The sequence below is a fragment of the Gallinula chloropus genome, assembly GCF_964237585.1.
Source record: "Gallinula chloropus genome assembly, chromosome: 3".
In the NCBI taxonomy this organism is placed as follows: Eukaryota; Metazoa; Chordata; class Aves; order Gruiformes; family Rallidae; genus Gallinula; species Gallinula chloropus.
In genome coordinates this window covers 10,732,826-10,760,489 of record NC_140087.1, presented here as the reverse complement: position 1 = coordinate 10,760,489, position 27,664 = coordinate 10,732,826, and the positions used below count along the sequence as shown (strand labels likewise).

The 27,664-nt window shown below is 40.4% G+C and overlaps 1 protein-coding gene across 1 annotated transcript in view; it reads left to right on the top strand.

The window, feature by feature from the left end:
* Window positions 1–343: 343 nt before the first annotated feature.
* The window catches only part of CDC40 (cell division cycle 40), a gene marked incomplete at its 5' end in the record, with an annotated part of 39,929 nt that continues 12,608 nt past the window's right edge, over window positions 344–27,664 (top strand). Inside the window, 9 exons of the mRNA XM_084261405.1 lie at window positions 344–535; window positions 9,603–9,689; window positions 11,144–11,273; window positions 20,278–20,361; window positions 22,095–22,234; window positions 22,830–22,926; window positions 24,600–24,739; window positions 26,318–26,392; window positions 27,064–27,109. Of these exons, the coding sequence (XP_084117531.1) occupies window positions 344–535; window positions 9,603–9,689; window positions 11,144–11,273; window positions 20,278–20,361; window positions 22,095–22,234; window positions 22,830–22,926; window positions 24,600–24,739; window positions 26,318–26,392; window positions 27,064–27,109 (991 nt within the window). The remainder of the gene's footprint in view (window positions 536–9,602; window positions 9,690–11,143; window positions 11,274–20,277; window positions 20,362–22,094; window positions 22,235–22,829; window positions 22,927–24,599; window positions 24,740–26,317; window positions 26,393–27,063; window positions 27,110–27,664) is intronic.

Genomic DNA, 27,664 nt, shown 5'->3' with positions numbered 1-27,664 from the left:
GACGGCGGCACCTGTGCTGTGGCGCCCGTACCATCGGCCACTCTCCCCCCCCAGCCCCTCCCCTAGAGAGTATCGTACCCAGCCTGGCCGGGGCCGCGTTGCATGCTGGAGCTTGTAGTCCCGCTCAGGGGTCCTGAAAGCTTAAGCTGTAACCAAAGGGAGATGATTCCCCCAAACACCTGTATATTCCATAGGTTAATATCATTTGTCTTTTAAAATGGACTTGCTGTTGGAATACCTTTTTAACGTCTAACCTCGCCCTGCTCGTCCCTTCGAGGGAAGGGACATGATAAGCTCCGCGGAGCTGCCAGGACCTGTTCATCCCGTCATTCCCCGCGCCAAGATGTCGGCGGCTATCGCCGCTCTCGCTTCCTACGGTGGCTCCGACTCGGAGCCCGACTCGGAGCCTGAGGCCGAGAGCGGCTCCCAGCGCGCCGCCGTGCTCGCCAGCCGCGATGCTGTGCTGCACCTCCGGGCGCCGCCCGCCGCTCCCCCGGCCCTGGCCGTGGACGCAGCTCCGGAAGTGGCCGTGAAGGTAGGCGTCCCTCCGCGGCCTGCTGCTCTCTCCTCTGTAGCCCCGCCGTCGGCCTCTGGCGCTGGGGATAGCCTCGGGGCAGCCCCGGGCCGGGGAGTGCGGGGCGGCAAGGGCGGAGTGCTGGGCCGGAGGAGTGCGGGCCGGCGGGGTGATGTTGCGCGGCCTGGCCTTGCGGTGCCCCGCGGCGTGGGGGCCGGTGCTGAGGGGGGAAGGGCCCACGTCAGGAGCTCGGTCGGCGGATCTAGCTGTGGCGGTTAAGCTTATTGAGCCTGATTATCTTTACCTAAAAGCCATCCCTTGCCTGGCCTTCCTCGGGTAGTCTTGTCTTGTGTTTCTCTGAGTTTAAAGGTGTTTTTTCTGTGTAGTTCGCTGGGGTGGTGGTGGGAAATCAATACCAGACAGGCTGAGTGCACCGAAATCACGTTCTAAAGAGCAGCCAAAAGCTGATCATTGTTTCTGTTCTCATTGCAGTGTTGCTTGGGAAACCTTAGTTTTCCAAGATCAGTGTTGCATTCGTTCACTTTTGTGATTGCAGAAAGGGGGAAGGGAGGGTGCTGGTTCGGTGTTGGGACTTTAGGAGAGGTAACTAATTTCTCATTCAAAGCAGGCCTCGTAGCACGATGTCTGGGTCTCTAGTATTTTGTTTCTTCCAGTTCTGAAAAGTTTCCTGCTTTGTCATAAAGTAGGGGATAGAATCTTTACCTTTGTTATTAACTAATTCACATTGTATGTACTGACTACTGCATTTTCTTATCCCTTAGAGTCTTAGAAATATCTAACTTCTTAACTTGCAACCTTTGGCAGAGTGTCTTGTACAGCCTTTGAAACAAATGCTGGTTGACATCCATGATATCTTTTGAATGTGACTGATGATAAGTGGCAAGTAGTACTAGCTGTGCTCTTTGCTGCCCTTAAGGATGTAGCAACAGGCTTTTTCCTTTACTGTACTAACACAAAGGCAGTTGCTTAGTGGCTGACGTCAGGGAACTGGTCTGAATTAAAGAAATTAAATCTGGTGGAGTTATTTGCCCTTGGATCCACTATTTGGGTCAGGATTAAAAGGACCAGGGGGACAGGGGACACTATAGTGGGGCTCTGCTGCAGGCCACCTGACCAGGGAGACCAAGTGGATGAGGCCCTCTATAGACAAATGGGAGCAGCCTCATGTTCACAAGCCCTGGCCCTTTTGGGAGGTTTCAGCCATCCAGATACCTGTTGGAGGGACCTCATAGCAGGGCACAAGCGATCCAGAAAGTTCTTGGAATGCATTGATGACATGAGAAGAGAAAACTCTTACAGAACAGATGTAAAAGACATGATGTTTCAGTGTAGGTCACAAGAATTCTGTAAGTACAGGGTTGGAAAAACAGCAAGCTGAGGGAGGAGGCAAGCAGAATTAGTAGAACTAAGGTTCATTAGTATCACTTCACTTGTGCAGATGTTGTTTTGACATAAATGAGGATCAGGTACTCTAAGTGCACGGATATCCGTTACACAAAGGACCAGGAACGAATAAGCAAAGAGAGTGCTAAGAAAGGAGGCTGGAAGGGTTAGTCATGCAATAAATATAAGTGACAGCTGCACACAAGTGCCTTTTTGGCAATTGAGAATGTGAATCTGAAGTGGTCAGTTCTGTGAACACTGGCTGTAATCACTGTAGCTGTTTCACATTCAGAGTTTTGGCCTGCTAACTTGCACAAACGTTAGACTAGTGCACACTTAAAAGGGGAACAGGTCCCTCACTCTCTTTTAGCAAGGCATTTGCAATTTTTAGCACACTCAGCAACAGCATTTGGGGTTTTTATTGTTACTTAAATGTGTGTATCAAATATAGCCCATCCAAGATGTGTTTCTTTTTCATATAGGAATCTGCTGAGTCCTTGTCTCAAAGTACATCATACATATATATGATTGTATTTATGTAAAAATAATTTTCCTATAACTGGAAACTGGGCTAATGATTTGTACCTGTGTTCTGAACAGTTTTATTGTTACACTTTCTTCTTAGAGCCTATTTGTTATAATAGGCCTATTGCTGATCTTGATGTTAAACAACTCATAATAAATTATATTGAATTATAATTACTGGTTACTTCAATCTAGTAATACTTCTACTGTGAGTAATTAAAAATTGGAAAATCAACTAGATGAAAGTGTGTTTCCACTACTATATTTAGTAGCTCTAAGTGCTGAAAATGTTACAGTACCTGAGGGAAGACAACAGGGGAAGAAAGTGTGTGCTTTGTGTCCCTTCATCCAGAAAAAGATACATTAGAACTGCAGAAAGCTGAGAGAACAGCAGCAGGGATGAAGAAGAGTCCCACTCCTGTATAAGGAATTATTGAGGAGGCCAAAACCAAAAACCAGAGATGACTGAGGTGAAAAGTATGACCTGCATGCAGAGGGGGCTTGCTCTCTCATCTAGTACTGTAGCTAGAAGCTGGCTAGCAGGAGCTGGGTTCAGAATAAATAAAAGGATGTAGTTCTTCATAGAGGTCTTCATGGGCTGGGCCCATACCAAGAAATATTGTGTATGCAAGTTTACACTGTTAGAAGGACAGTCTGGACAAGTACGTGGAAGGGATCCACGGAAGGAAGAGGTGCAAGTAAATACACAGATGTTTTCAAGGTCACAATGTCTTCTGACCTGAAAATAGTTGCCTGTTGTGAGAGTGCAGCAGTATCATGTACACTTGCCCTGTCCTTACTCTCCTCTAGGTGTTGTCATAAGGCTGATGCTTTCTTCTGTAGGGAGAGTGGATAGATTAATCAAGACTATCCTTTCTTACTCCAAATACATCACCACTGCTTTCTGCTACTAAGTCAGGCCTCAGGCAGGCAGTGGCTCTCCTTGTCTGTCACTCTAGCCTTCTTTAAGGAGAAATAGAGCCCACCTGAACACATACTCTTTGATCTCCATCAGTTCAGTGAGACTTGGATGGGAGCAGATTTTATTAAATTCATCTACAGTGTCTCGCTCAACTGTGTTGAAATAGACTGTTCTGACCCAAAACAGGAGCTGGGGTGTTTGTGTTGTCTTTAGTGTGAGAAATGGTTGGAATTCTCAAGTCTGTTTTTCTTCTGAATCTAGTTTACCTTCAGCACTAGGAAAGTGTCCAGAAAAATACAACTTCAAGGGAAGAAAGAGACCTCAGGTGTATTTTTTAATGTCCTTTCAAACCTTATTCTTGCTGAGCTATGGAAAGAGGAAAGACACAAAGCCAGTGTGGGACTATTTGATAGCAGCAATGAACCTTAATGATCTGGGAGATATAACTTGTTAGGAATGTCTTGGGTTCTTTTAATATGGTGGAGGTTCCTGCTTTTTCTTTAACACAAAACTTGTAGAGGACAGGTGTTTAGCAGTTGTCATCATGCAAGATCCTGGGAATCTAGCCTAGTTCAGCAAGCTTTTTAAAATACACTTTTCTTTCTCATTTTTATTCTGTTGAAGTCAGTGGGATGGACGTTGTTTGAGTAGAATGACTGCAAGCTGGTAGCAAGAGAATCTTAATGTTGTGACTTTACTGTAGATGCCATCCATCTCTTGGCAATAAATAAATCTTGGTAATAATAAATCTGAAAATCTTTGGAATTAGATAGTACTGTGTATTTGACAGCCCATGTGGTTTATGCAAGAATGAGTAAGTGACAAATTGCTTAAGTCTCTGTGGCTCATGGGATGGGGTCTTAATTTACCACGTTTTAATTTAATGGATAATTAAAACTAATTAAATCTTATGCAAAGCAGGCTGCCCTTTTTAGCTTTTTGGCTAATTAGTAATGAGTTTACCTGGGGAGAAGGGAACATTGTAGGTTTATTATCTAAAATGTTCAGGGAAAAAAACCCCAAACATGTAGACATCCCAACTCTCTGCGTGCATGACCCCAAACTGCAAAACCCTGACCTTTGCCAGGAGCTCAAGATTTAAGTGTGAAATTCTGCTCCTAAGTGCATAAACGTGTCTCATTAAACTTATAGGTACCACTTAATAGTGCAGTGGGCATCTTATTACAGAATTTGGCTGAAATTTTAAAATACCACAGATTAAAAGGGTTGTGAATTACCTTAATGTAAACAACATTATATTTGTCAAGAGGAGCAGAATTAGCATCCAGTGTTGCCATCCATGCCGCAGCTTGCTGCTTTTATTTAAGGTTTTGCTTTGATGCTTATTACAGAGATTTGGCTTGTGCTTAATTCAAAGATGTCTTTTCTCTTGTGTACATATAAAAGAAATCTTCTAGCAAGCTTTTCCAGTTGTTTGTTGTTGGGTTTTTTTGATTACCAAGCTCTTGCATTCTGTAAATCCAGTCCTTTTCATAGATGGTAACGGTTTCGGCTTTGGCACTCAGGTGGGGGTTTTCTGCAGAAAACCAGGATTTTGGCATGTTCAAGGAATCCATAAGAAGGAAAGCTAATCTGATTTACTCTGTTTATAGTCTAAAATACCTTCAATTTCCTCTGTTCTTGCCTATGCTCACTTTTAACTGGCCAAAGGATCCTTATGGTAGGACTAAAGGAGAATGCCTTGGTAGCAGCTGGACATTCTGTCATCTCTAGGGAGTTACAATGAAGGACCTGGCTGTCTACACTTACTGTCAAAAGCTTCTTTCTATCTCAAGGTAGATTCATTAGGAAATGCTAATACTCCAGAGTACAGCCACAAGTGCCATTCCCTGTGATAGTGTGATGCTTGTGTTATAGGGTGAAGTACAACACACAAGAAGCAAAAGGAAAACATTTAGGGTATCTGAACTGTAAACATGACACTGCAAGTACATAGACATCACATCTCTAAAAACCAAACAAAGCCACCCCAACCAACACACCAAATATATGATATCTTGTCACTGAATTGTTTCTTTTTTGCCTTGTTTCAAGAGTGATGATACCTGTGTTGATCTGGACAGACGCTCATTTAACTTGTCTACCAAACTTCAGTGAATCTACAGACTGAGCTATTTTCAAAAACCCAAGCCCAAAACAAAACAACAAAACCGCCTTGTCACAGAATCACAAGGTTGGAAGAGACCTTTGAAGATCATCAAGTCCAACCATTCCCATCCTATGCTAAACCATATCCTTAAGTACCTCATCAACCCTTTTTTTAAACACATCCAGGGAAGGTGACTCAACCCCCTCCCTGGGCAGCCTGTTCCAGGCCCTGACAACTCTTGCAGTAACAATTTTTTTTCTAATATCCAATCTGTCCCTGCCCTGGCACAGCTTCATGCCATTTCCCCTTGTCCTATCTCCTGTCACCTGGCTGAAGAGACCATTGCCCACCTCTCTACAACCTCCCTTCAGGTAGTTGTAGGTGGTGATAAGGTCTCCCCTCAGCCTCCTCTTCTCCAGGCTAAACAGCCCCAGCTCCCTCAGCCCTTCCTCATAGGACTTGCCCTCCAGCCCCTTCACCAGCCTGGTTGCCCTTCTCTGCACTTGCTCAAGGACCTCAATGTCCTTCTTATGGTGACGAGCCCAGAACTGCAGACAGCACTCAAGGTGTGGCCTCACCAATGCCGAGTACAGGGGCATGATCACCTCACTAGACCTACTGGCCACACTGTTTTTGATACAAGCCAAGATGCCATTGGCCTTCTTGGCCACCTGGGCACGCTGCTGGCTCATATTCAGCCTGCTGTCAACCAACACCCCCAGGTCCTTCTCTTCTTGACAGCTCTTCAGCCAACCTCCCCCAAGCCTGTAGTGCTGCATGGCGTTGTTATGTCCCACGTGCAGCACTCTGCACTTGGCCATGTTAAACTTCATCCTGTTGGTCTCAGCCCATGGGTCCAGTCTGTTCAGATCCCTCTGAAGAGCCTCCCTACCCTCAGGCAGATCAACACTTCCTCCAAGTTTAGTGTCATCTGCAAACTTACTGAGGGAGCATCCAATCCCTTCATCCAGGTCATTGATAAAGATGTTGAATAAGACTGGACCCAGGACTGAGCCCTGGGGGATGCCACTCATGACCGGCCTCCAGCTGGATTTGGTCCATTCACCACTACCCTTTGGGCCCAGCCAGCCAGCCAGTTTTTAACCCAGCTGAGGGGCCACCTGTCTAGACCAGTGGCAGCCAGTTTCTCAGTCAGAATGCTGTGAGAAACCGTGTCAAAGGCTTTACTGAAGTCCAGGTAGACCATATCCACAGCCTTCCCCTTGTCCATTAAGCGGGTCACCTTGTCATAGAAGGACAGTGGACAGCTTGCCAAATTGTGAAATGATTGATGGGCTGGGTTAGCACTTTTCATGTTTCTGCCACCTACCAGAGTCTGATAATATTTTACAAAATTACATTTGTCAGCTGTTGGCCAAAGGATAGTTTGTCTACTGTGATTTGAACTCCTGCTGTAGACTAACATTTTAGAACATGTTGTGTGAATATTTTATTTTCCTATTAAGATTTTGATTCTTTAAAACACTGAGAAGGTAAAGCAGGGTGGGAGTTGGGACACATTCATGGTGTTAGATAGTTTAAGGCCAAATGACGTAACGAAAAGATAACCACTGTGTGTTTCAGCAGCATTTTAACAGGTCTCTGATGCCCAAATGCATGAAAGCGTGAATAAGGCTGGAGGTCTTGGGGAGTGTGGCTCTGATAAATATAACATGTGCTTCAATTTCAAGGCTCGGTGGTTTCCACACAGAAAGACTGTGCCTGTGGTGGTCTAGGAGCGAACATATTGTGTGGCTTCCAAGTGACTCAGCACTGTTCCACCGGCAGCGAAGTAGAACCAGAATTGCTATAATCGTGCAGCAGAGGAGCAGCTTTCATTGCACAATCTGTTTCTTTTCTCAATTACCGAGTGGCATATAATAGGACTTAACAGGGAGGAGAGAGCAGGAAAAATAGCAGAACTGAAAAATTGGTGGCATTTTTTCAAAACTTTTCTTTTTTCCATTTTAAAGAGCAGGAAAAAAACGTGTCTTAATTTCAGATCAACTGGTAACTTATTTAAATGTCACCAAAAGTTGATCAGAAAATTTTGCCATATTATCAGTGATATTAATTTTTATTCTCTCCAATTATAAAGTTGGTGGCTAAGATGTGAAGTCTAGCTGGCAGAGCAAGCAGTATGATCCGAGTTGGAAAAGCTGTCGGTGGAAAATGTCCTCAGATCGCAGAGCTGTAGGTAACACAAGTCAGGAAACGGTTTTGATATGCTCCTGTTGTAGCTGGGGATGGGAGGAGTGTCTGGTTTTGTTCCTGAATGACTGAATTAGGCCTGCTGTGCTGTTCCCAGGCAAGTTCATAGCATATGAAAGTCAGGGCTGTGAATGTACCGGTAGCTGTTGTCATCCAAGCCCAGCGAATTGGAAAGGTGGTGTGATGAGAGAAAGGAGGTCAGGCCAAGAATTGGCAGAGCTAAGGGCTTGAGCAAGAGCAGTGCAATGGCTCGACCTACCTCATACAATAATTGATACAGAGAGAGAGTAAAGCTTTCTGGTTGGGCATAATAATTCTAAGACAGTGTTTTTAGCAGTCCCATCAATTGTTTTTCTACTGATGACAGTGTCTTAAAAAAAAAAACAAAACAAAACCCAACACTTTTTTCTTTTCTTTGGAGCAGCTTTAACCAAATGTAAGCAGGCAACAAGCCAAAGATCTTGCCTGTGTTCTAGAAAACCAGGTTTTAAAACCTTTCAAGTCTTGCATGCCTAAGCAAATTTATTTGTAATTGACCTGCTGTTGAAGTGGGGAGGAAAAAAAAAGCTTCTGGGCACGGCATGTCAGAGAATAGCTAACAAGGTTAAATAAGTAAAGAACGTGCCATTTTGCTCTTTCAAGATACTATAATACAAAGTAAGATTGAGTTTGTTCAGGGTAATTTTTTAGTAAAGAAAGACTTAAAATTCAATCCTCTATTGTGCCACTTCCTTCTGTGAGTTGCAAATGCTTTTGGATCCTGTAAGCACTGATTAAACACTGATGCTAAGATAGCTTTTTCCGTATAATTACTAGGGATATTATCGATATACTAGCACGTTGTAAATCCCTTTCAAATGCATTTATTCTAGAACAAAGATGCAGGAAGCAATACCAGTAATAATACCACAAAATAGCATTCTCCTTCATTAACTGAGCCCTTAATTGGAGCAGGGGGAAGTAGTGTCAATTCAGGATCAATTTCAACAAGCCTTTGTAGAGCTCTGTGAAGCTGGTCTTTTGAGAACTGCCACCAAATCAGCCTTGGTCTTTTGAGAACTGCCACCAAATCAGCCTTTTTCTTTCCCATCTTCCCCATCAGCTGCATGTTCCTTCTCAATCAACTCAAAAGGAAAAACTCAGAAGTTATTCTTTTGGTTAACCCCTCTTTCTTGTCCCTTCGTCTAGCAAGTTAAATTTTTGTCACAACAGGCTTGGAAGTGGGATTAAATACTGAAGATGAATTACACAGGCTCCCCAGGGAAGTGGTTGAGTCGCTATCCCTGGAGGTATTTAAAAGAAGAATAGATGTTGTACTTGTCCAACACTAGACTGTATCACCCTAGTAGGGCTGAGTAAATGGTTAGGCTCAATGATCTTGAAGGTCTTTTCCAGCTGAAACCATTCTGTAATTTGCAGCTTTTGGTAAAAACAATGAGTTTCAGAGAACCCAACAGTTATACATATGTTTGCTCCTATGCCTATTTTTCCCCATATATCTTGCAAAACATTGACCTCTGACTTGTGCCTCTTACCTCTTGTAGCAATCTAGTTTCTGTAGTTTTGTGTTAATTTTGTGACTGTTTTGATTGGCTTCTTTTTACAAGACCTGTTTGAAAGCATCCTAAAAAAGAAATCTTGCTCCTGCTTTTAAAATGTGTATATGCAGTCTTTATAAAAAAAAATAATGATACATGTGCAAAATTCTGCATGTATTTTGGGCTGAGTTTCTCAGCATCAGTTTTGCAATCAATATCTTTTTTTAAAATAGAAACTTTGGCCAAGATACTCTTCTCCTTTCCTAGTGCTAAAAGTATCAAATTGAACTACAGCTCTGATTTGGTCTGAAATGGGGTAATATAATTGAAAAGTCCGTATGTGAATAATTATTTATTAACATGTCTGGCTTATTTCAGGAAGATGTGGAAACGGGAGTCCACCTTGATCCTGCTATCAAGGAAGTTCAATACAATCCCACTTACGAGACCATGTTTGCACCCGAGGTAAGGAAGAATATTTATTTTTAGAGCAGAAATACCTTTGGCTCAAAGGGCAGAGGTTCTGTAAATCCTGTGTGATAGGACACATGATCTTGGGATGCTTGCTGTATTCAAGAGTCTAGTTTGGGCAGACTGAAAAGAGATTCTACAAGGGTGCATTGGTATTTTTAGTGCTTGAACTTCAATATTCTGCATAGAGCTGTTCTAAGAAGACTTTTAATGTTTATCAGTTACAGCTACGGGCATTAAAAGTAAAATTTAAAAAGTAAAATGTTGGGTAAAAAGTGAACTGCATTAAAGTGGGCTCTTACTATTTTCACCTTTCTGTTACTTGCTCATCATGCTACTTAGAGCTTGAGCAGTTGTCTGTCTAGAAGATATGTGGCTTTTAAGAAGAGGATTTTAGATGAAAATCCAAGTACTGTCAGTACAACTATTCACATCAGTGTTCGGTATTCTAGTTAAGCTATGCTAAATGTGTATAGTGAAAAAAAATTTGAGGCTGAATTTGGACTGCCTAGTGCCATGTGAACTACTTTCTATTTTATTATAACTGACAGACCTATCTAAAAGACAAAAATAGCTGTTCAGGCATTTAATTTTTTTCAGTCTTTGTACAGTTTGTCTGCTGTTAAACCAGGGTTTAGCTTTCCAGGTAGACAAAAGCTGCATCAATCTGAAATTTCTACATCAATTATGCACCACAAACTTGGCTTTTGCAACATAACAAAGCCATGAAGTGTGTCAGCAAAACCACCAATTTAAACTCTCTCCGGTGTTACCTTGTCTAAGTGTTTTAGTTAGGGAAACCTAATGTGGGGCTGTCTCCAGTGCCTGCAGTATAGCTGATGAACACTAATTAAATTTAGTTTGATAGGAGTCTCAGTGCATTGCATTTGTCTGTATTCACTGTTCTTTTCCCTGAGCATGGTATGTAAGTTCAGGAAGATCGGTATTTGTCATCTCATAAGAAGAAAAGCAAGGCAGGGTTTCTTAAGTGTATATTGTGGAATACAGCATGTCCCTAGTTGCTTTTTAAATGCAATAAAGTATTTGGCAGTGTAATTTCCATATTAAGGTACAAGAGTTTCATAGGACCTGATACCTAGCTTGGTTATCTTCCCCTTACAAGGGCTGTGGTTTTTGTCTTCTGAGTGCTTGTACTGAATTCCTATACTGAATGGCAGTGTTTTGTGTCAAGTAGTTGATGTTGATTTATCCTCTGTACCAGTAATACAGGCTACAAAGTTCAATCATTAAATTATTTGCTCAGAGCAGCTGTATAAGCAATCACTGCGTAAAAGACTGAGAAGTTTATTCAGCAGTCATGAAGAAATAGAAAGTTGAAGGGATTTTACATAGAAATTTTTCTTCCAAAAATTGTATTTATTCCTATTCTTTTCCTGAAAATGTACTAGTAATTCTGATTATACTTTCTTTTTACACTGTTGCTGTAGTTTGGACCAGAAAACCCATTTAGGACTCAACAAATGGCTGCACCTAGAAATATGCTTTCTGGATATGCAGAACCAGCTCACATTAATGATTTCATGTTTGAACAACAAAGAAGAACATTTGCAACCTATGGTAAGTCCTGAACAGTGGAATTCACCTCCACCTTTATTATGCACAGGTTGGACAATATAAGTTGTTGTCTACAGAACACTTAATAGGACTGCAAGTTCTGTAAATTAGTTGTTAACAGACTTATTAAAATGGGGAAAGGTCTTTAGATGAGAATCCACGTGACTAGAGTCTGTTTATTTGGGAAACCTCATTTTATAATTCCCTTTGTAACTGTAGTCAAGTGTATGACATCCTACTAAACCCTTCATAATTAATCCTTCCATTAGTTGCATCAGTGTAAAAACCACAAATTATAATTTCACACTTTTAATATGAGGAATAACTGTAGATCTGTTATGCAAATGGCTTCTTTCACATTTATTCCAAATAAAGGTGGCTTTCCCAAAAACAAAAGGAAGCCTTGCTGAGTTGTCAGGTTCTTCAGAGTGGCTGCCTCTAGATACAAGCAGAAAGAACAGGAATCTTAAGGAGGTGGGGATATATTACTACAATATTCTTAGCGAAGACAGACCCAAAGGTGTCTCTCTGTATATGGTGGTCCTTAGAGTTGCTGCTTTCTTATCTTGACAAACCTTTTCACTTGTAAATGTTTCATTTTTCAAATGCAGCTGTTTGCATTTTGGAGAGCCTTGAATTTCAAATAGACTATAGAGAAAACGTGGAAAGACTGGACTCTAGGCATTCTTTTGGACATGTTTAGAAGAACAAAACTGATGTGTATTTACATATAACAGTGGTTAATTTTCCTTCTGTGTCTCATTGTAAGCTTTCAGTTCTGTTTTAGACTTGACTGCACATGCTTGTCTTGCAAATATGAATCTTTGTTTTCAGATGGAGTATTTCTTTATATTCAAGTTCAATCTGTGAGACAAGTCCTGATACTTTCCCTGCAAACTTAGTGTCACAACACTCAGCTTTTGGCACAACAAATATGTGCTTGCTTTATTTGTATTTACATTCCAAAGATTACTCCCTGCAAACTGTCATGCCTCAAAATCACCTCCCTGTGCACAGGTCCCCTTAACTTCATTGGGGCTTTATGCATGCATGAACTCACATACAGCAGTCTCTGATGGATGAGGTTGGGACTACTGCTCACATCTGCTGGAGCTGTGTGTTACAGTGAAACCTGGAAGAAAAAATTACCAAAATTCAGACACTATAACATCCTCGGCTTCTTTTCCTATTTGGATTTTAGTAGAGGTTTTCTTGTAAATGTTAAAAGCTGAAATAAATCTCAAATAATTGTTTCCTTCACACAGTTGTAGCTAATTGGTACTTTTTCACTGAGTTGTTAGGATGTGGCATATAAGCAAAATGCCAATACTAAGAAGTGGACATGTAGTTCCATAGCATAACTTTGAAATTACTAGAGTGCTATTTTGGTATTAGAACTTGACAGACAATGCAGGTAGGAGGCTATTCAGGGTCTGAGTAAGCAGATCAGTGTTTGCTTTGTAAAACACAGTGTTGCATAGCGTGGGTTATTCATTTTTCGTCTTTGTAAAACAGATACCGGGAATAAAGATACTGTAGGCATGTATAGTGTTTGGTTTTGGGGATTTTTTGGTTGTGAAGTTTAGTTTGGGGGGAAGATAGAACTAGTAAATACTCAGACTCAAAGCTCCTACTACTGGTTTGTCTTCAGCATACAGCAACTGCCTTGAAAGCTGTTATTATGCAAGACTATAAAAGATACACATTTTTTTTAGACTGACAACACTGGCAACTCTGCAACTATCATATTCAGCTTTCTAGAAACGTTCAATAGATAGTGATCCAGATACAGTGAAAATGAAGCTATGAAAAGGCTGAGACAGGCAATTTAAACTGCAATAACAAGCACTGAGGAGCTGAAGTTCAAACTAGAAGATGCAGTAAATGAGCATGATATCCTAGTTTGTTGGAAGGTCTGTTTAAAAAAACACATTCCTTTAAGTTGTCTATTGAAAGATTCAATATTCCCTTTTCCATTTGGAAGGAGGCAATAAATATCTTCTCAGAAAAGACCTGGTATAAAACTGCAAGTGTATTGGTGGGCATATATCTAAGCCATACGTGTTTTTAGTGACTAAGTCATAACATATTGGAAAAACAGGGAGCAAACCTCTTAATTAAAAGCTGCAGATCTGCAGACTTCTGGCCTCTGTTAAGCTGTTCAGCACAGTTGTGCTAAGGCAGGAGGTCTCAAACAAATCTGAAAAGGCTAGCATGTAAATAAGCAGTGACTATGAATGAAAGGTGAGTGTGGAACGGGACAGGGTGGTAAATGAGATCATCCAAAATAGCTCAACTGTTGCAGTCTTTCAATAAAATTGAAAAATCTTTAAATATAAATCTTGACAGTTAGTACATATTTAGTAAGAAACCTATATATTAATCACAAACAAAACCTAAGTATTTCTGGCAGTCTTTCTCATCTACCTCTATTGCAGTAAGTATTTACTGTGGAAAATACTTTTTCCTTGTGATGCTTGGACTGCTCAGAACGTGCACGCTGCCATTGACAGAGGGTCCTTCCTGCCCTTTATCCTATTAGACAAGTGGACAACAGTGGGTACCTAGAGTGGCGTAGAAGAAAGAAGCAAGCAAATAGCAATATGTCTGAAAAGGTGTCTCAATCAAGGGCAGTGAATCGGTTGGGTTTGTTTTGGTTTTGCTTTTGACAAATTTGTCCAGCTGCTTCTTGGACCCATATAAGCTTGTGTATGTGGTAGTCCATTGCAGACAGTTCTGCAGCTTACCAGCACCTTGTGTGAGGAAGTACCTGTGGAACTTGTGAAATTTAACAGCCTTCCAGTTTGGTTTGATACCCTCTAGTCTCCTGTGTAAGAAGACACAATGAGCAGTTACTTTTTTATTCACCATTTTGGTGTCATTCCTTATTTTATAAATCCTGGCTATAACTTCATTTCAGTATGCTTTTTTTTTCTACCAGAAAAGATCTGGTCAATCTTCTTGTTCCTGTGTTACAGCCTTTCCATGCCTGTAGCTGTGTGTGTTTCTCATCTGTGTGTATGCTAGTTCCACTGCATTGTTCCAGAGATGGACAGCAAAGCTATGAAGAGTGTTTGACATAATCTCACTGTGACTTTATCCTGGGGTTAAACTGTGAGGCTATTTCCCCCTCAGTTTCTAAGAATTCTTAATACTGTATTTTTCTCTGTGACTTTGAGTAACTTTGTAAAAGTTATTTGCTCCCTTTTACCAGGTCATTTATCAACATGTTGAAAAGCATGGGCTTGAGTATGGATCCACTAGTAACTGCCCTGTGCTGTGGCAACCAACCACTTACTCTTGCCAGTATTTTAATAACTTTAAATCAGTCGACTGTGTAAAGACCTGTGGGGTTTAAGTGTCTTTGAGGCACCCTGTAATCAGTCTAAATCAGTTTCATAAACATCAACTAAACTTTGCCTATTCATTATTGAATGTCACCTCAAATATTCTGAAGGTTTTGTTGTTGTAATGTACCTATGCAGAAAGCCCTGGTGTCCTCTGTGCTGCAATATATAATGCTCATCCAAGTGCCTACTCCTTGTTTTCTTTATTATAGTTTCTACTGCTTGAAATTTCTGACCATACAAATGTCTGGCTGGTTGACCTGTAATTCCCCAGAACTCCTCTGAAGTATCTTTTGAAAGTTGACATCGTATTTGATATGTTCAATTTCTGTCATATAGAAGTGACATTAGGGGAGAGGTTTTGTGCTGTGGTTTGGCTTTAGATCTCTTAGATGACTACTGTCTGGTCTCAGTGCTTTATTTTTTTTTACCACTCACTTGACTCTTTAGTCTCCTGACATTTCACATTGAGGTAGATCTTCAGTCATGTCACCTGTAACGAAAGGTTCTAGCACAGAGGCCTCCCAAACTTTGTCATTCCTTGATCGTCTTTTGGCCTGCATGGGGGAGGCTGCCTGACTGCAGTTTTTACTGTGTCTGCTAGAGTTTAGTTCTTTGTATTTTTTTACATTCGGATGCAACTCCAGGTCCCTGAAAGAATAGCTCCTTATTTCTAATGGTTTATCTTTACATACTGTTCAGTTCTAACTTTCCTCTGCCAGTGTCTCCCCACCCTCAGAGTGAAGAATTTCTTTCTAATAACTAATCAAAATCTACCCTGCTTCAGATTAAAGCCATTACCATGTTATCACTGCCTGTCATTGTAACTAGTCCCTCACCAGCTTTCCTCTAGGTCCCCTTTAGGTACTAGAAGGCCGCTATAAGATTTCCCCTGAGCCTTCTCTTCTCCAGGCTGAACAGCCCAACTCTCTCAGCCTGTCTTCATAAGAGAGGTGCTCTGGCCCTCTGATCATCTTTGTGACCCTCCTCAGGATTTGCTCCAACAGTTTAATGTCTGTCTTGTACTGGAGACCTCAGAGCTCAACATAATACTCCAGATGAGGAGTCTCAAGAGTAGGTTCCTCATCCATCCACAGGCTGAGCTCCATGCACTCTGGCTGGTCATTTACACAGACTTCAACATCCCCTCCTTGTCTGCCCTGCCTGTCTTTCCTAAAAAGCCTGATTCCTTCAGTCCTAACACTCTAGTCCAGTCATAGGAGCGATATATCTATCCCACCATGTCTCTGCGTTGCCAGTATAGCCCTGCAGGTGTGCACACATCTCTAACTCCTCCTGTTTGTTCTCCATGCTGTGTGGGTTTGCATATTGATACCACCCTGTACCTTCTGTGCTGCAAATTTAAACTATTTATCAAATTCCCTTCAGCAGCCCTGTCACACCATGGGTCATTCTTGTCTCTGTTTCACATATGGAAACTACCTTTGGGTCCTTCAGTTTTTCATGTTTTGACTTTCATCTGTCTTTACACTGACAAGCATGTTTCTTCAGCCTCTTCTAAGGCCTTCTCCCTACCCCTCGTGTTTTATCATTCTTGTTATTCTCAATCTTTACCTATATTTCTCTTTAGAATGCATTGCTTAAACCTGGATGCATCAATTTAGACTAGGCCTTGCCAGTGCTGTTCCATGTTGTACATAGTCTTTCCTTTCAAATAAATCTCAGATTCCCCTCGCCCCCCGTTGGGTAAGATAGACTGTAAGTACACCAACACCACTACCCCTGCAGCTTGTATTTTTTTCCTCTGTACCTAATCAGTTATTTCCTTTTTTATTTGCATTTGTCATTCAGCATCCCGTTGCTGAAGGAAAGTATTTCACACTTGTCTTTGGTGTCAGCAGCAGTTTTTACAGGTACAGGATCCTTTGCTGATGGCATAATTCGTAACAATATTGAATAAAATAGACCATACAGACCATTTTATAATCTTGTCTAAGATCCTTTCCCAGTTTGATGGAAAGCCAGTAACAATTGCTATGTGAAAGTCTGACCTTTTTTTAATTGATAACCAATTTTGCATCTGTGGCTGTAGGTAATCTACCTTATTTTGAATTAATCGATGTAAGGCAATCTTTTTATGTAATTTCAGCTGTTAGAGACAGCTTTCACTCCAGAAAAACAATTGTCTCTTCAGAAACCATTATGATGTAAATGGCCAAAAGCTTAACTAACATTGTTTTTCTAATGTTATAGTCCTTGGAGCATGGTGAAAAAGACTAAGAAGGCCTAAAATACAAATACTTGTTCATTCTTCTGTATCTGTACCCTCAGAATAAGTAGTGGGTTTTTTTTGAAAACATTTGAGCTCTGGCTTTTATGGGTTCTTTAAAAGGCAATATGCTCTCATTTATGTGGGCATAGGTAGATCATAAAATCATAGAATGGCCTGGGTTGGAAGGAACCCCAAGGATCATAGAGCTCCAACCCCCCTGCCACAGGCAGGGACACCAACCTCCAGGCCTGGAGCTACACAAGGCTGCCCAGGGCCCCATCCAACCTGGCCTTGAACACCTCCAGGGATGGGGCATCCACCACCTCTCTGGGCAGCCTGTTCCAGCACCTCACCACTCTCTCTCTAAGAAGCAGAATTACATTTCTGTACATGTGCACAAACTGTTAACAAATACAGTAGAAAAATAATTTCATCATTACTTCAGCATCAGTATTTGTTCTAGAAGCTGCCTGCTTTGTTCATGGAGCGTTTAGTATTTTAAAATCTCTTCTTCACAGGATATTAATGTCTTATTAAATAAGAAACAGTCTTCTGTCCATGAATCTCAAAGCTCTTTATAAGTATTCAGTAACTTGGCTATAACAGGATTACTTCATCAGTAAGACTGATATTTTAAGAGCTTAAAATGACACTGACTTGGAAATAACACTGCTGATTTTTTTTTCCCATCTACTCATGTTACATGCAAATACCTACAGTTGCTGTTACCTCTTAGAATTGTAGGCACTTTATTCTCTGATGCCTTTGATTCTGGGGAGAGGCCGGTGCAGTCAGAATGGATTAGTCCAGCTGTATTGTTCCGCATACCTGAGCTACCTCGGGTCTCTGTACGCTGCGCTGCACAGTACGGTGTAAACATACTTTAATTAGCTGTCTTTCTGGAATGCACATCAAAGCCTGATTATTTAACCAGCCATTTTCAGGTGCACTGAAATTATGCAAGTAGGTGGAATTGTACCTTTCCTTCCTAAAATGCAGCATGAAATATCTGCCTCCTAAATAAAACCGAAGGAGACGTAGGAGTCAGGGCACATTATATGGCATACCAGCTGAGTAGGATAAAAGCAAGCTGTCTTTTGCAGCTGCCAGCCAGGAGTTCCAGCCAGAAAGAAGAGTTTCTCTTTCACATATCCATTAGAAAGTAGAAATTGTTCAGAGCTTTGCTGTGAGAATGATGCTGGACCAAGTTCAACCCAGCTATAAGAAGTCTCCACTTCCAGGGGAAGCTGCGCTTGGCCCAGGGGCCCTATTCATTAGAGTACTGTCCCTCTTTTACAAGTACCAAGCAAACAGTCCCAGAGACTGTGTCAATACAGTTGGAGGACAAGTAAACCACTGTATTGATTTTGACATAAATCCAAAGTAATATCTCTCTGCTGTTAACAGAAACCTTATAGCTTGGAAAATAACTCATTGAAATAGTGGCTTAATAAAAGCAGGCAGTTAAATTAGCAAAAGCCTAATTGCAGTGTCTGCTCAGTTTGGTTATCATGGAACTAAATCCTAGTAACAGCTTAGAACACCTAGCAACATCAAAAGTTTATAGTGGGAATTTATATTTCATAAGAGAGCATTGGTATATATTTCTCTCCCCATATTGTATTCACGGAGCCTCTGAACATCCATTGTTCCACAACTGGGTCTTGCCAGGTTTGAAGCTTCAGAATTGGTCTGCAGGTGGATCGCTGCATTTGTACAGGAACACTTGCTGTGTTCTTGGAATGCCTCTTCCACTAATTTCAATAATATTTTTTCCCAGCATCTAAAAATAAATGAACTGAAACATCTTCTCAACAGTAGTCTTTCTGAGAAATGGTTGGGGAGGTGATCTCCTTTGGCTATTGGGATGATGTCAAAGTTCTTAATTTGCTTGTACCCAAGTGCATTTGTGGGTCATTGGTCTCTGGGTGGACTGCATTATCTCCCACTGTTCATTACTGAATCAATAAAAATAGAGGAACTGGGTTGTATGCTGTAAGATTTCTTTGATTTTGTACATGTTTCCTGCTGGTTTAATACCTTCATTACTGCTTTTTTTTTCTTTTCCTTCCCCCACCTCTTTCTTGATACTGATAAATTCTCATTGGGTCTTCAAGGAACATTTTGTCACTAGAATAATGTTTAATTAAAATGGGTAATATGTCCACCAGGGTGCACTCTTTCCAAAAACAACAAAAAAAAAGCATCTTGGTGGTCAGTAACTGTTCAGTGCATCTGTTCCTTGGAAGTTTGTCTATCTTAATCTTGTAAAATCATGCTATTCACTTCAGGCAAAATGGAGAAAAGCTGTAAGATAGGCATATTAAAATGAGAATGTCAGTATCAAAAATTGTAAATAACCTGAATATCTATGAAATGCTGATACATTTTATAAATTATTTATAAGAGTAAATGCAGCAGGTTTTGTTTTGGTTTTGGGTGGGGTTTTTTTTAAAGACACTCAATAGTTGTAATCAGGAAATGAAGATGTGAATGCTTAATTCTTTTAAAAAATTAAAGACCATTGCTGCTGCCTCTGATACCATCCACGTTAGTTAAAGCAACAGCTTTCAAGTTGAGGAACAAGCTTTCCCAGCTCTGGTAGGAAGAGGCTGACATTAATTTCTGCTGGAGGAGACAGAATATTTACAAAGCCTTAGAAAACTTCATTTGCTTTCATTTTTTTCTCCCCCCATCTCTGTCCTTTTCCTTCCAGCTGGTGCCATCTCCAGGACTTCCAGAGATGAGTAGCTCTTGCTTTGACCCAGCAGAGGTAGCTGGCAGGGCAGGGGGCTGCAGGGCCAGAGGCTGGAGGGCTCTGTGTGTGTGGCAGCAACAGGCTGGCTTCAGCGTGACTTACCTCCTTTTCAAACAAAGGAGCAGTGCCCTGAACTAAAGCAGCATCTGTTTAAAATCACATCACAAACATTAGATTCTGAGCTAGTCTTTTCCTCGTGCTGTGTTTCAACAAGGAGGGGTTGCTATGGGGTTTCAGAATCTAATGTTCTTATTGCAGCAAACTGAGCCAAATTCGGCATCGACCTTGCGAGGAACAGGGTGTTGGGCCAGGGGACCTCCTGAGGTCCCTTCCCACCAGGAAGGTTCTGTGACTACCCTCTCTTTGTGTCTTAACTTAACTGTTGCCCATTATACTTATTTGCTCCTCTGTCTTGTGCAAATTGAAGCATTCTGGCAGCAATGCATATTCAAGGACCTCATTTTAATACTTTATGGCAATCCTAATACCCAGAGTAAGTGGAAAGCAAATAGGATTTCTAAGTGTCAACCTTTGCACTTCCCTAGATCTTTTAGAGTCAGCAGGGAAAAATCCCCATGAAATGTAGGGGGGGAGGAGAGTAATAAAAGCTGTACAAAACAAAAAAAAAATCTTGAAATAACAGTATTTTTATTTCTTCTCTTGTTCTAGGTTATGCATTAGATCCATCTATAGATAACCCTGAAGTTGCTACCAAATATATTGGTTCTGTAGAGGAAGCTGAAAAAAATCAAGGTAAATAACTCAAAAGCTCATATAAATGACTTGCAACTGACTGTTTCCACTTTTTTCTTCACTAAGAAATGGAGTGTAGGTGTCAGCAAAGGAAGGAGTGATGAGAGACTTCTGTGTACCCAAAGACACAATAAATTATGATGTGTTGCAATTGTAATGTGAAGGAGTAAGAGAGACTGGGGACAGCGACAATGACTTTGTTTTCCTTAAGTAGCAAATATTTCAGGCTATCCTTATGTCAAATTTAAAATTAGGATTTGTAATTGGAACCTAGCATATGCCATGACATGCATGGAATTGATCTACATATTTAAAACAGAGGTGTTTTGGCCCTCCTAAGTTCTGTCTTAGCTAAAATTGTCATAGGTCTGCATAAGGATACTTGTATGTGGGGCTCATAGCCTGAGCTGTGCTTCTGAGCAGCAAACTGATCGCTCTGCAACCCCTAGGATTCTGTTGGGAGTTGCACATTATCTCTGCTCAGCAGAGTTCAGCTGTTTGGCTTATTTGGAAAGTAGAAAAACCATTGGAAGGTTGCCAAATGGTAAAGACATAGTGTGTCACTGGGAGGATTGGCTACCAGAGGCATGGGGTTTGTAATTAATACTCTTGATGCAAGATATTTAACACTCAGAATGACTTATTTGCATTGGAAAATTGTACCTGTGTATGTTTTACAGTTATGCTTTCCCTTGCATATCTTTTTGTAACATCATCTTCACAGGTGGATACAAAGGTTCTTTATTTCTGTGTCCAAGGTTATTTCACTCTTTCTTTTCAAAGACAAAGAAAATTGGGTTATTTTGATACAGCAGCTACAGACATTAAACAGAAATGGCTAAGATAAAATAATTTAAAAACCAAACTTTTCATAATGGAGTTTTAGTCATTTATTTTAAGAAACCTTCATTAACGTGCCATTGCTTTATATGATCATTACTTTCATTTTTACATTGCCTATTTCCCCTTGCTTATACAAAGCACTTTTTGGCCCATTAGCACTAGATGAGAATTACTGATGCTGTAGGAAAACAGTGGTTTTAAACTGAAAGAGGATAGATTCAGACTAGAGATAGAGGACAAAATATTTTACTGTGAGGGTGGTGAAACACTGGAACAGGTTGCCCACGGAGGTCACAGATGCCCCATCCTGGGAACATTCAAGGTCAGGTTAGATGGGGATCTGAGAAACCTGGTCTAGTTGAAGATGTCCCTGTCCATGGCAGGGTAGGATGGGGCTAGATGGCCTTTCAAGGTCCATTCCAACCCAAGCTCTTCTATGATTGTGTGACTTTTTACTAAATTAAAATACACAGTTGTGGTTGGGGTTTTGGAGGTTTTTCTTATTTTGGTTTTGGGGTTGTTTTTTAGAAACTGAGAGGTAAGGGGTATTAGAAGCCAATCGTTAAGGCTCTTGCAGCACTATTTTCAAGTATGAAAATTGAAGTATTCGTAGAGTCTGCAGGCTTATTGTTAAAAATGCCTGGATACCTGCATGGTTAAATACCCTAACAAACCATGACACACAGTTTAAGTGGTTCTTCTGTTACTGTTCATAGAAGAGTTGACAAAGCTTCAGTCAGCCCTGCTCAAATGCTTTCATGCTGCCTCCATGTTGCAGTGTATATCGGCAGGAGCGGTGGTGGTGTTTTTCCTTTTAAACTGGCTGCGCTGTGACCTATGATGTTGTATTCTGTGTTAGCAGCTGGGTGATGTATTGTTTCTTTCTCCAGGTTTAACAGTGTTTGAAACAGGACAGAGGAAAATTGAAAAAAGGAAGAAATTCAAGGAGAATGATGCATCTAATATTGATGGTTTTCTGGGACCATGGGCGAAGTATGTTGATGAAAAAGAAGTAGCCAAACCATCAGAAGTAAGTACCTCTTTAACACAATAGATACAAATTCTTAGTATGTTGCAGTGATTTTAACAGAGATCCAGCTACACCAGTAGTTTTTCCAAGCAGAAGATCCCTGCTATGCTTTGATAGAAACATTTTGGGTGACGTGTCCAAATAAGGTGTTTGGCATATTCCACATTCAATTATCTGCAAAATTATTGGGAAATAAAATTAATTGTATCTGTGTGTAGAGTCTGGTTAAAAGATTTTTTTAAAAAGAAATGAACTGGAAGTAAAGTTTTTAAAAGGAAAAGAAATATACAAGCAGAAAAACAATTATCCCCAAAAAAACCCTCTCCAACCAACAAACATCCTTGTTCAGTCAGTGATGCTTATCTGTAGTCTATGAATAAAAAGATAACATTTCATTATTTTCAGTGTACACAGCTTTTTTAATTATTCTGTGTTTTGATAAAGGTATTCTCTTCAGTGATGCTTAGACATGTTTCTCATCTCATCTAGCAAACACACACATTCTTAATAGCAGTAAATCCATCAGTTCTGGATTTCGTTACGTGACTCTCAATCCTGAATTTTTAAAAGTCAGGGTCATGTTTTATTTTTCCAGGAAGAACAGAAAGAGTTGGATGAAATAACAGCTAAGAGGCAGAAGAGAGGGAAAGTGGAAGATGATAAACCTGGAGAAGAGAAGACTATATTACATGGTAATGGCATCTTGCTGCCTGTTCTCATTTTCTTGTTCACTGTGTTTTCTTGCCTGCTGTGTTAATTAGTAAGGATGGCAGACAGCCCCAGCAGTTTTGCTAAGGCACCTTGATGTTTCTGTATTGGAGATAATAGCGCTCCCAGGCATAAGCGTAAAGGACAGGGAAAGAGATAAACTTGGACTAATTCCACTTCATACTGTGAAGAGCAGCATGCAAATGTCATCTTTCAGGGTACTGGCTTTATTTATTTATTTATTTTTAATGGTACTAGACACACGTATCCCTTTTCCTGTTTTACAAAGCAAACATTTTAAAGTTACGAGCTTGGCTTAGTTTCAGCTTCAGAATTACTACAGGTTTATGTGTCAGTAGGCCCATCAGGTACTGCTTTGAGTTATGGCTTACGTACGATTTAGAAAATCACTTGGACTTTATACTTCCTCAGTTTTTAATGTAAATGTTTTTGCTGTCATGCTATGAATAACTGTGTATCAAATAATTACCCTATGGAAGCCTATAGCATGTAGTGCCTTCCAAGACAATGGTTTGGTGAGCACATAGCTTTTTTGGAAAGTGTTATTGCAACTGTGCATGCAAAACAGCCCTGCCTTAGATTGCTTGGCACAGGTAGTGAGGTAAACTGAGTCTCTGTATACTGCTTTCTACAGCCAGGCTCAGACAGACAAGCTGGAGCATCTTTTCTTATATGTATTAAAGATGTGGCAATGAGATACGCATTGCTGGCATTAGTACTTCATTCTCATTATATAGAGTGGATCATGACAATACCTATTGAATAGTGGTGAGCGCAACAAACTTGATGTTTTAGCCATTGTGCCCCTTACAGAGTAATTATTTTGTATCCAACTTTTTGTGGTCTCTACCTGAAGCTTCACAGTGAAAGACTTTACCAGGTAAACTTTAATATTCTCAAACACAGATGTTCAAGAAATACGCTGTTTTGTAGAAGTGTTTAAACACTGATACTGTGCAGGAGGTCACTTGTACAACCAAAACTCCCATAATATCCCAGAAACCAAGAAATTTTATCAGTGCACAGCTTGACATCATGGTTGTCTAACACAAGTCTGCTCAGAAATACCCATTTCCATGCACAATGCACTCCTGCACGTCCGACTGTTTAGTCACATCTTAAATCTAGTTGAAGACCAGATGTTGGCTACCAATGACCAGTATTGGTTCGCACTGGCCAAATGGACCTTTTTTCCCCTGGTTTGTAATTCGGTTGATGAGACTGACAGAGCACAGAGCTGGCTGGAATGGGAATTGCAAGCAAATGTCAGGAGTGGAGTTGCACATAAATCCATAAAGAGTTAGCGTAAGCAAATTCTTGTTGGCCTGAGGAACTCTCTTGCTGCTTGATGATGAGTAGGTTGTAACAGAGGCTGATTGTTTTAATAATCAGATTATCAGATTACAGGCAGAGTTTTCTGACATTGCTTAATTTGAGTCCAACTGATGTCAAATAAGATTCCAAATCTGTATCCTATGAAGTGGTCCTTTTTTTTTTTTCCTCCCCCAACTTCACAGCAGAATGGCTGTCTCTTGAGCAAAACCTTGATTGTGTGTGTCTGTTGAGCCTTTCAAAGGTTATAACCTCTTCAAATACAGGCTCTTAGATTCTCAGAATTCTGTGTTTACCTTTTCAGTTAAGGAAATGTATGACTACCAGGGGAGATCTTACCTTCACGTCCCTCAAGATGTTGGAGTTAACCTCCGTTCTACAGTGCCACCTGAGAAGTGCTATCTTCCAAAGAAACAAATCCATGTGTGGTCCGGACATACAAAGGTAGGAAGTCATGTTTGTGAGTGTGCATCATAAAAAAAACCCACTTCACTTTGTATGTGAAATTCATAACTTGTATAAAACTGGAGTCATCAGTAGAAGGAAGGAGCATTTTCACCTTCACACGCTGCACTTGTACTTGGCTGCATTATGTACTCACACAAGGGGTTTGCCTGCTCAAATGCTGTTGTTTGCCTGCATATACTTTTTCATGAACACAGTGACTTCATGACCTCCTTTAAAGGGACAAGTAGTATTCAGTGACCTCTGGAGGGTTTGGAATTATTTCCCAGACTACCACATGAATAAAAGTAATGCTAATTCTAGAGATCCTTGATTTATTTATCTATATTTATATATACTTTTAAAATTACTTAAGGAATATTTCATATCAAACTTTTTAAAAGTTACATAGGTTTTGTGATTAAGATGCATCAGCGTTACAGCTCTTCCCTTTGAGAGGTGTGTCTTGTCACCACAGAAACTCTTGACACTACTTGACATTTGCAGTTTCTTCTTGTGCCAGAGCCCATAGCTATACATGTAATTTTGGTATTTAAGTGTTTCACTGAAGAGGTTTGTAAAGCTTATACCCAATTGCCTGCTTTTTTGTCTTTAATTTTCACTTTGCTTGAGGGAATGTGCTGTGCTGCAACACATAGCACCTTAGTGATATCCTAAAGATGAAAGAAAGGAGGATGCAGGGAACAGTTTTTCTTTTACCCTTTTTTCAGTTGAGTCACAACTCTGAACTCTTTAAGACTGATACTTCAGAGAGCTTGTAGCTGTAACTGTCCGTGCTTTCCAGAATATCATTTCCTCCTCAAAGCTCTAGTCACTCCTCTGCCTATTATCCTATTAAAACATACCAATATATAAAATAGATTTTTTTTCTTCAAACAAGACATGAATAATGATAGCCATGAGAGAAGCAAAAGAAAGATGGGCTGACAAATCTGGAAAATCTGGGATATGTTAGTATGAAATAATAGGGAGGATAAAGCACTCCAACCACGGGTGGGAGGAACTTGATGGAATATGAATAATTGACATGAAATTGAAAGAAGGGACATACAAAACCGTGAGTAATTGGTGGTTCTTTGGACTTCCACTGGATGGAGAATCCAAAATACAGATAGACGTGAAGATGCTGTGTGCAAAAATCTGAGTTCAGTGAGTAGAAGCCACCGATAGGATATGCAAGAAATGGAGCTGGCCAGAAACCTTTTTTGTGGAAAAATTCCTAACTCACCCCACGTGAAAAGGTGTTTGTAGAGAGAAGGTGTTGTAAAGAAACAGCCGCCCAAGCCCATGATTTGTGTTTCTTTGTTGTGTTCACCACCGTAACGGTGTGAGCGTTGAAGGAGAGTGTGTGCAGAGCTGTTGAGTGAATCAGTTTGTTGCCAGTAACAATTGTTCAAAAGCATCACTGTCTCTAAAATGGAATGTGCCTTGGTTCTTCCTTTTCAAGATATTTGTGTATTTTCTGAAGATAAGCTTTAGCTTTTTGCTTAGAAAAGGGGGCAGATGAGGAAGTATCTACATGCTCCGCTTACTCTTTAATTCTGTCCTTATTTACAGGGTGTCAGTGCAGTTAGACTGTTTCCTCTCTCTGGGCACATACTGTTGTCTTGCTCTATGGATTGCAAAATTAAGGTCAGTCATTTTTCTCTTCTCACATATGTATTTCATACAGTCATTGAATATAGCAAATGGCATTGTAGAATGCTTAAACGTTTGGTACTTCTGCCAAATACCTTTTATCTCTGTTACTTTTAATTTTCTCCCTTGAATTTTAAAATACAAATTCGTTGGAAGCAAGATAGAAATAATACACTGCTGTGGGTGTTAGAACAGACTTAATCAATTAGTAGTAGCATTTAGAAGGTCAAGCTCCTCAGGTTATTGCCTTGTTATAATAATTCATTTTCTGTGAGGCCTAGTTTTACAACTAGCAGTAGTTCAACGTTCTGTTGAAGTATTTTACTGAAGCGTTTGTGGGTTTGAACTAATCCCATTTTAGTCCTATTAAAAAGCTGATGATTTTTTAATTATATTTTTTTTACTAACAAAACCTTATGGCTTTAAAGTTGGAGTATGGTACGGGGGGGTTAGTTACATTAAGGGAGCTTTCTAACACAAAGGTGACAGAGCATTCCTGTGAATTCCTGGTTAGTTGTGAATACATCTACATCAGTAGATGTGATATGTTTATAAGTAACTTTAAAGATGTTGTTGTGTATGTTTGCACTTAACTTCAGCATCGTTATTGTTCAACAATTGACATCTCTTATTTCCCATTCCCCCCCCAACTTCTTTTCTCCAAGCTGTGGGAAGTTTACGGCGATCGAAGATGTCTACGAACATTTATTGGTAATGGTCTGTTTTTAAACTGATGGATATTTAAAACAGCTTCAAGGAAGGATAGGATTTAGGTTAGCTTAGCTTTAGTTTATTAACTTATCACAGCACCTGTAGGCATCTAAGGCAAACAGTATTCAGTGTGATTTTGGCACCCTGTCACCCCTAAAACAAAACATTAGTGTGCTGAAGTCGTCAATACTTTATGTAAATCTACTCTCCAAAGGCAAAACTGTGACATTAAATAGCCCCATCTCCACGCTGAGAACAGCAGACCTCTGTATTAATGCAGTGAGGGTATCTTGTGGTCTGATGATTCCACCTTAAATAGGTGGTCTGTTCTGTGTTGAGTTTCTAGTGCTAAAGCATGGGAAGGGGGGTGTGTTTAGATTCAGGTGCTGCCTTTGTTCATGTAACAGGTGCTTTTTAAAGCAGATTGCTGAGAGAGAAGTACAGACTTCTTAGTTGCTTTGAATGCAGAACAAAAGCAGATGATTCTCCTTTTGAGATGGGAACATTTCTAGAACACTGAGTGAATATATGTTGAGTAACAACAAAGAAGCCTTT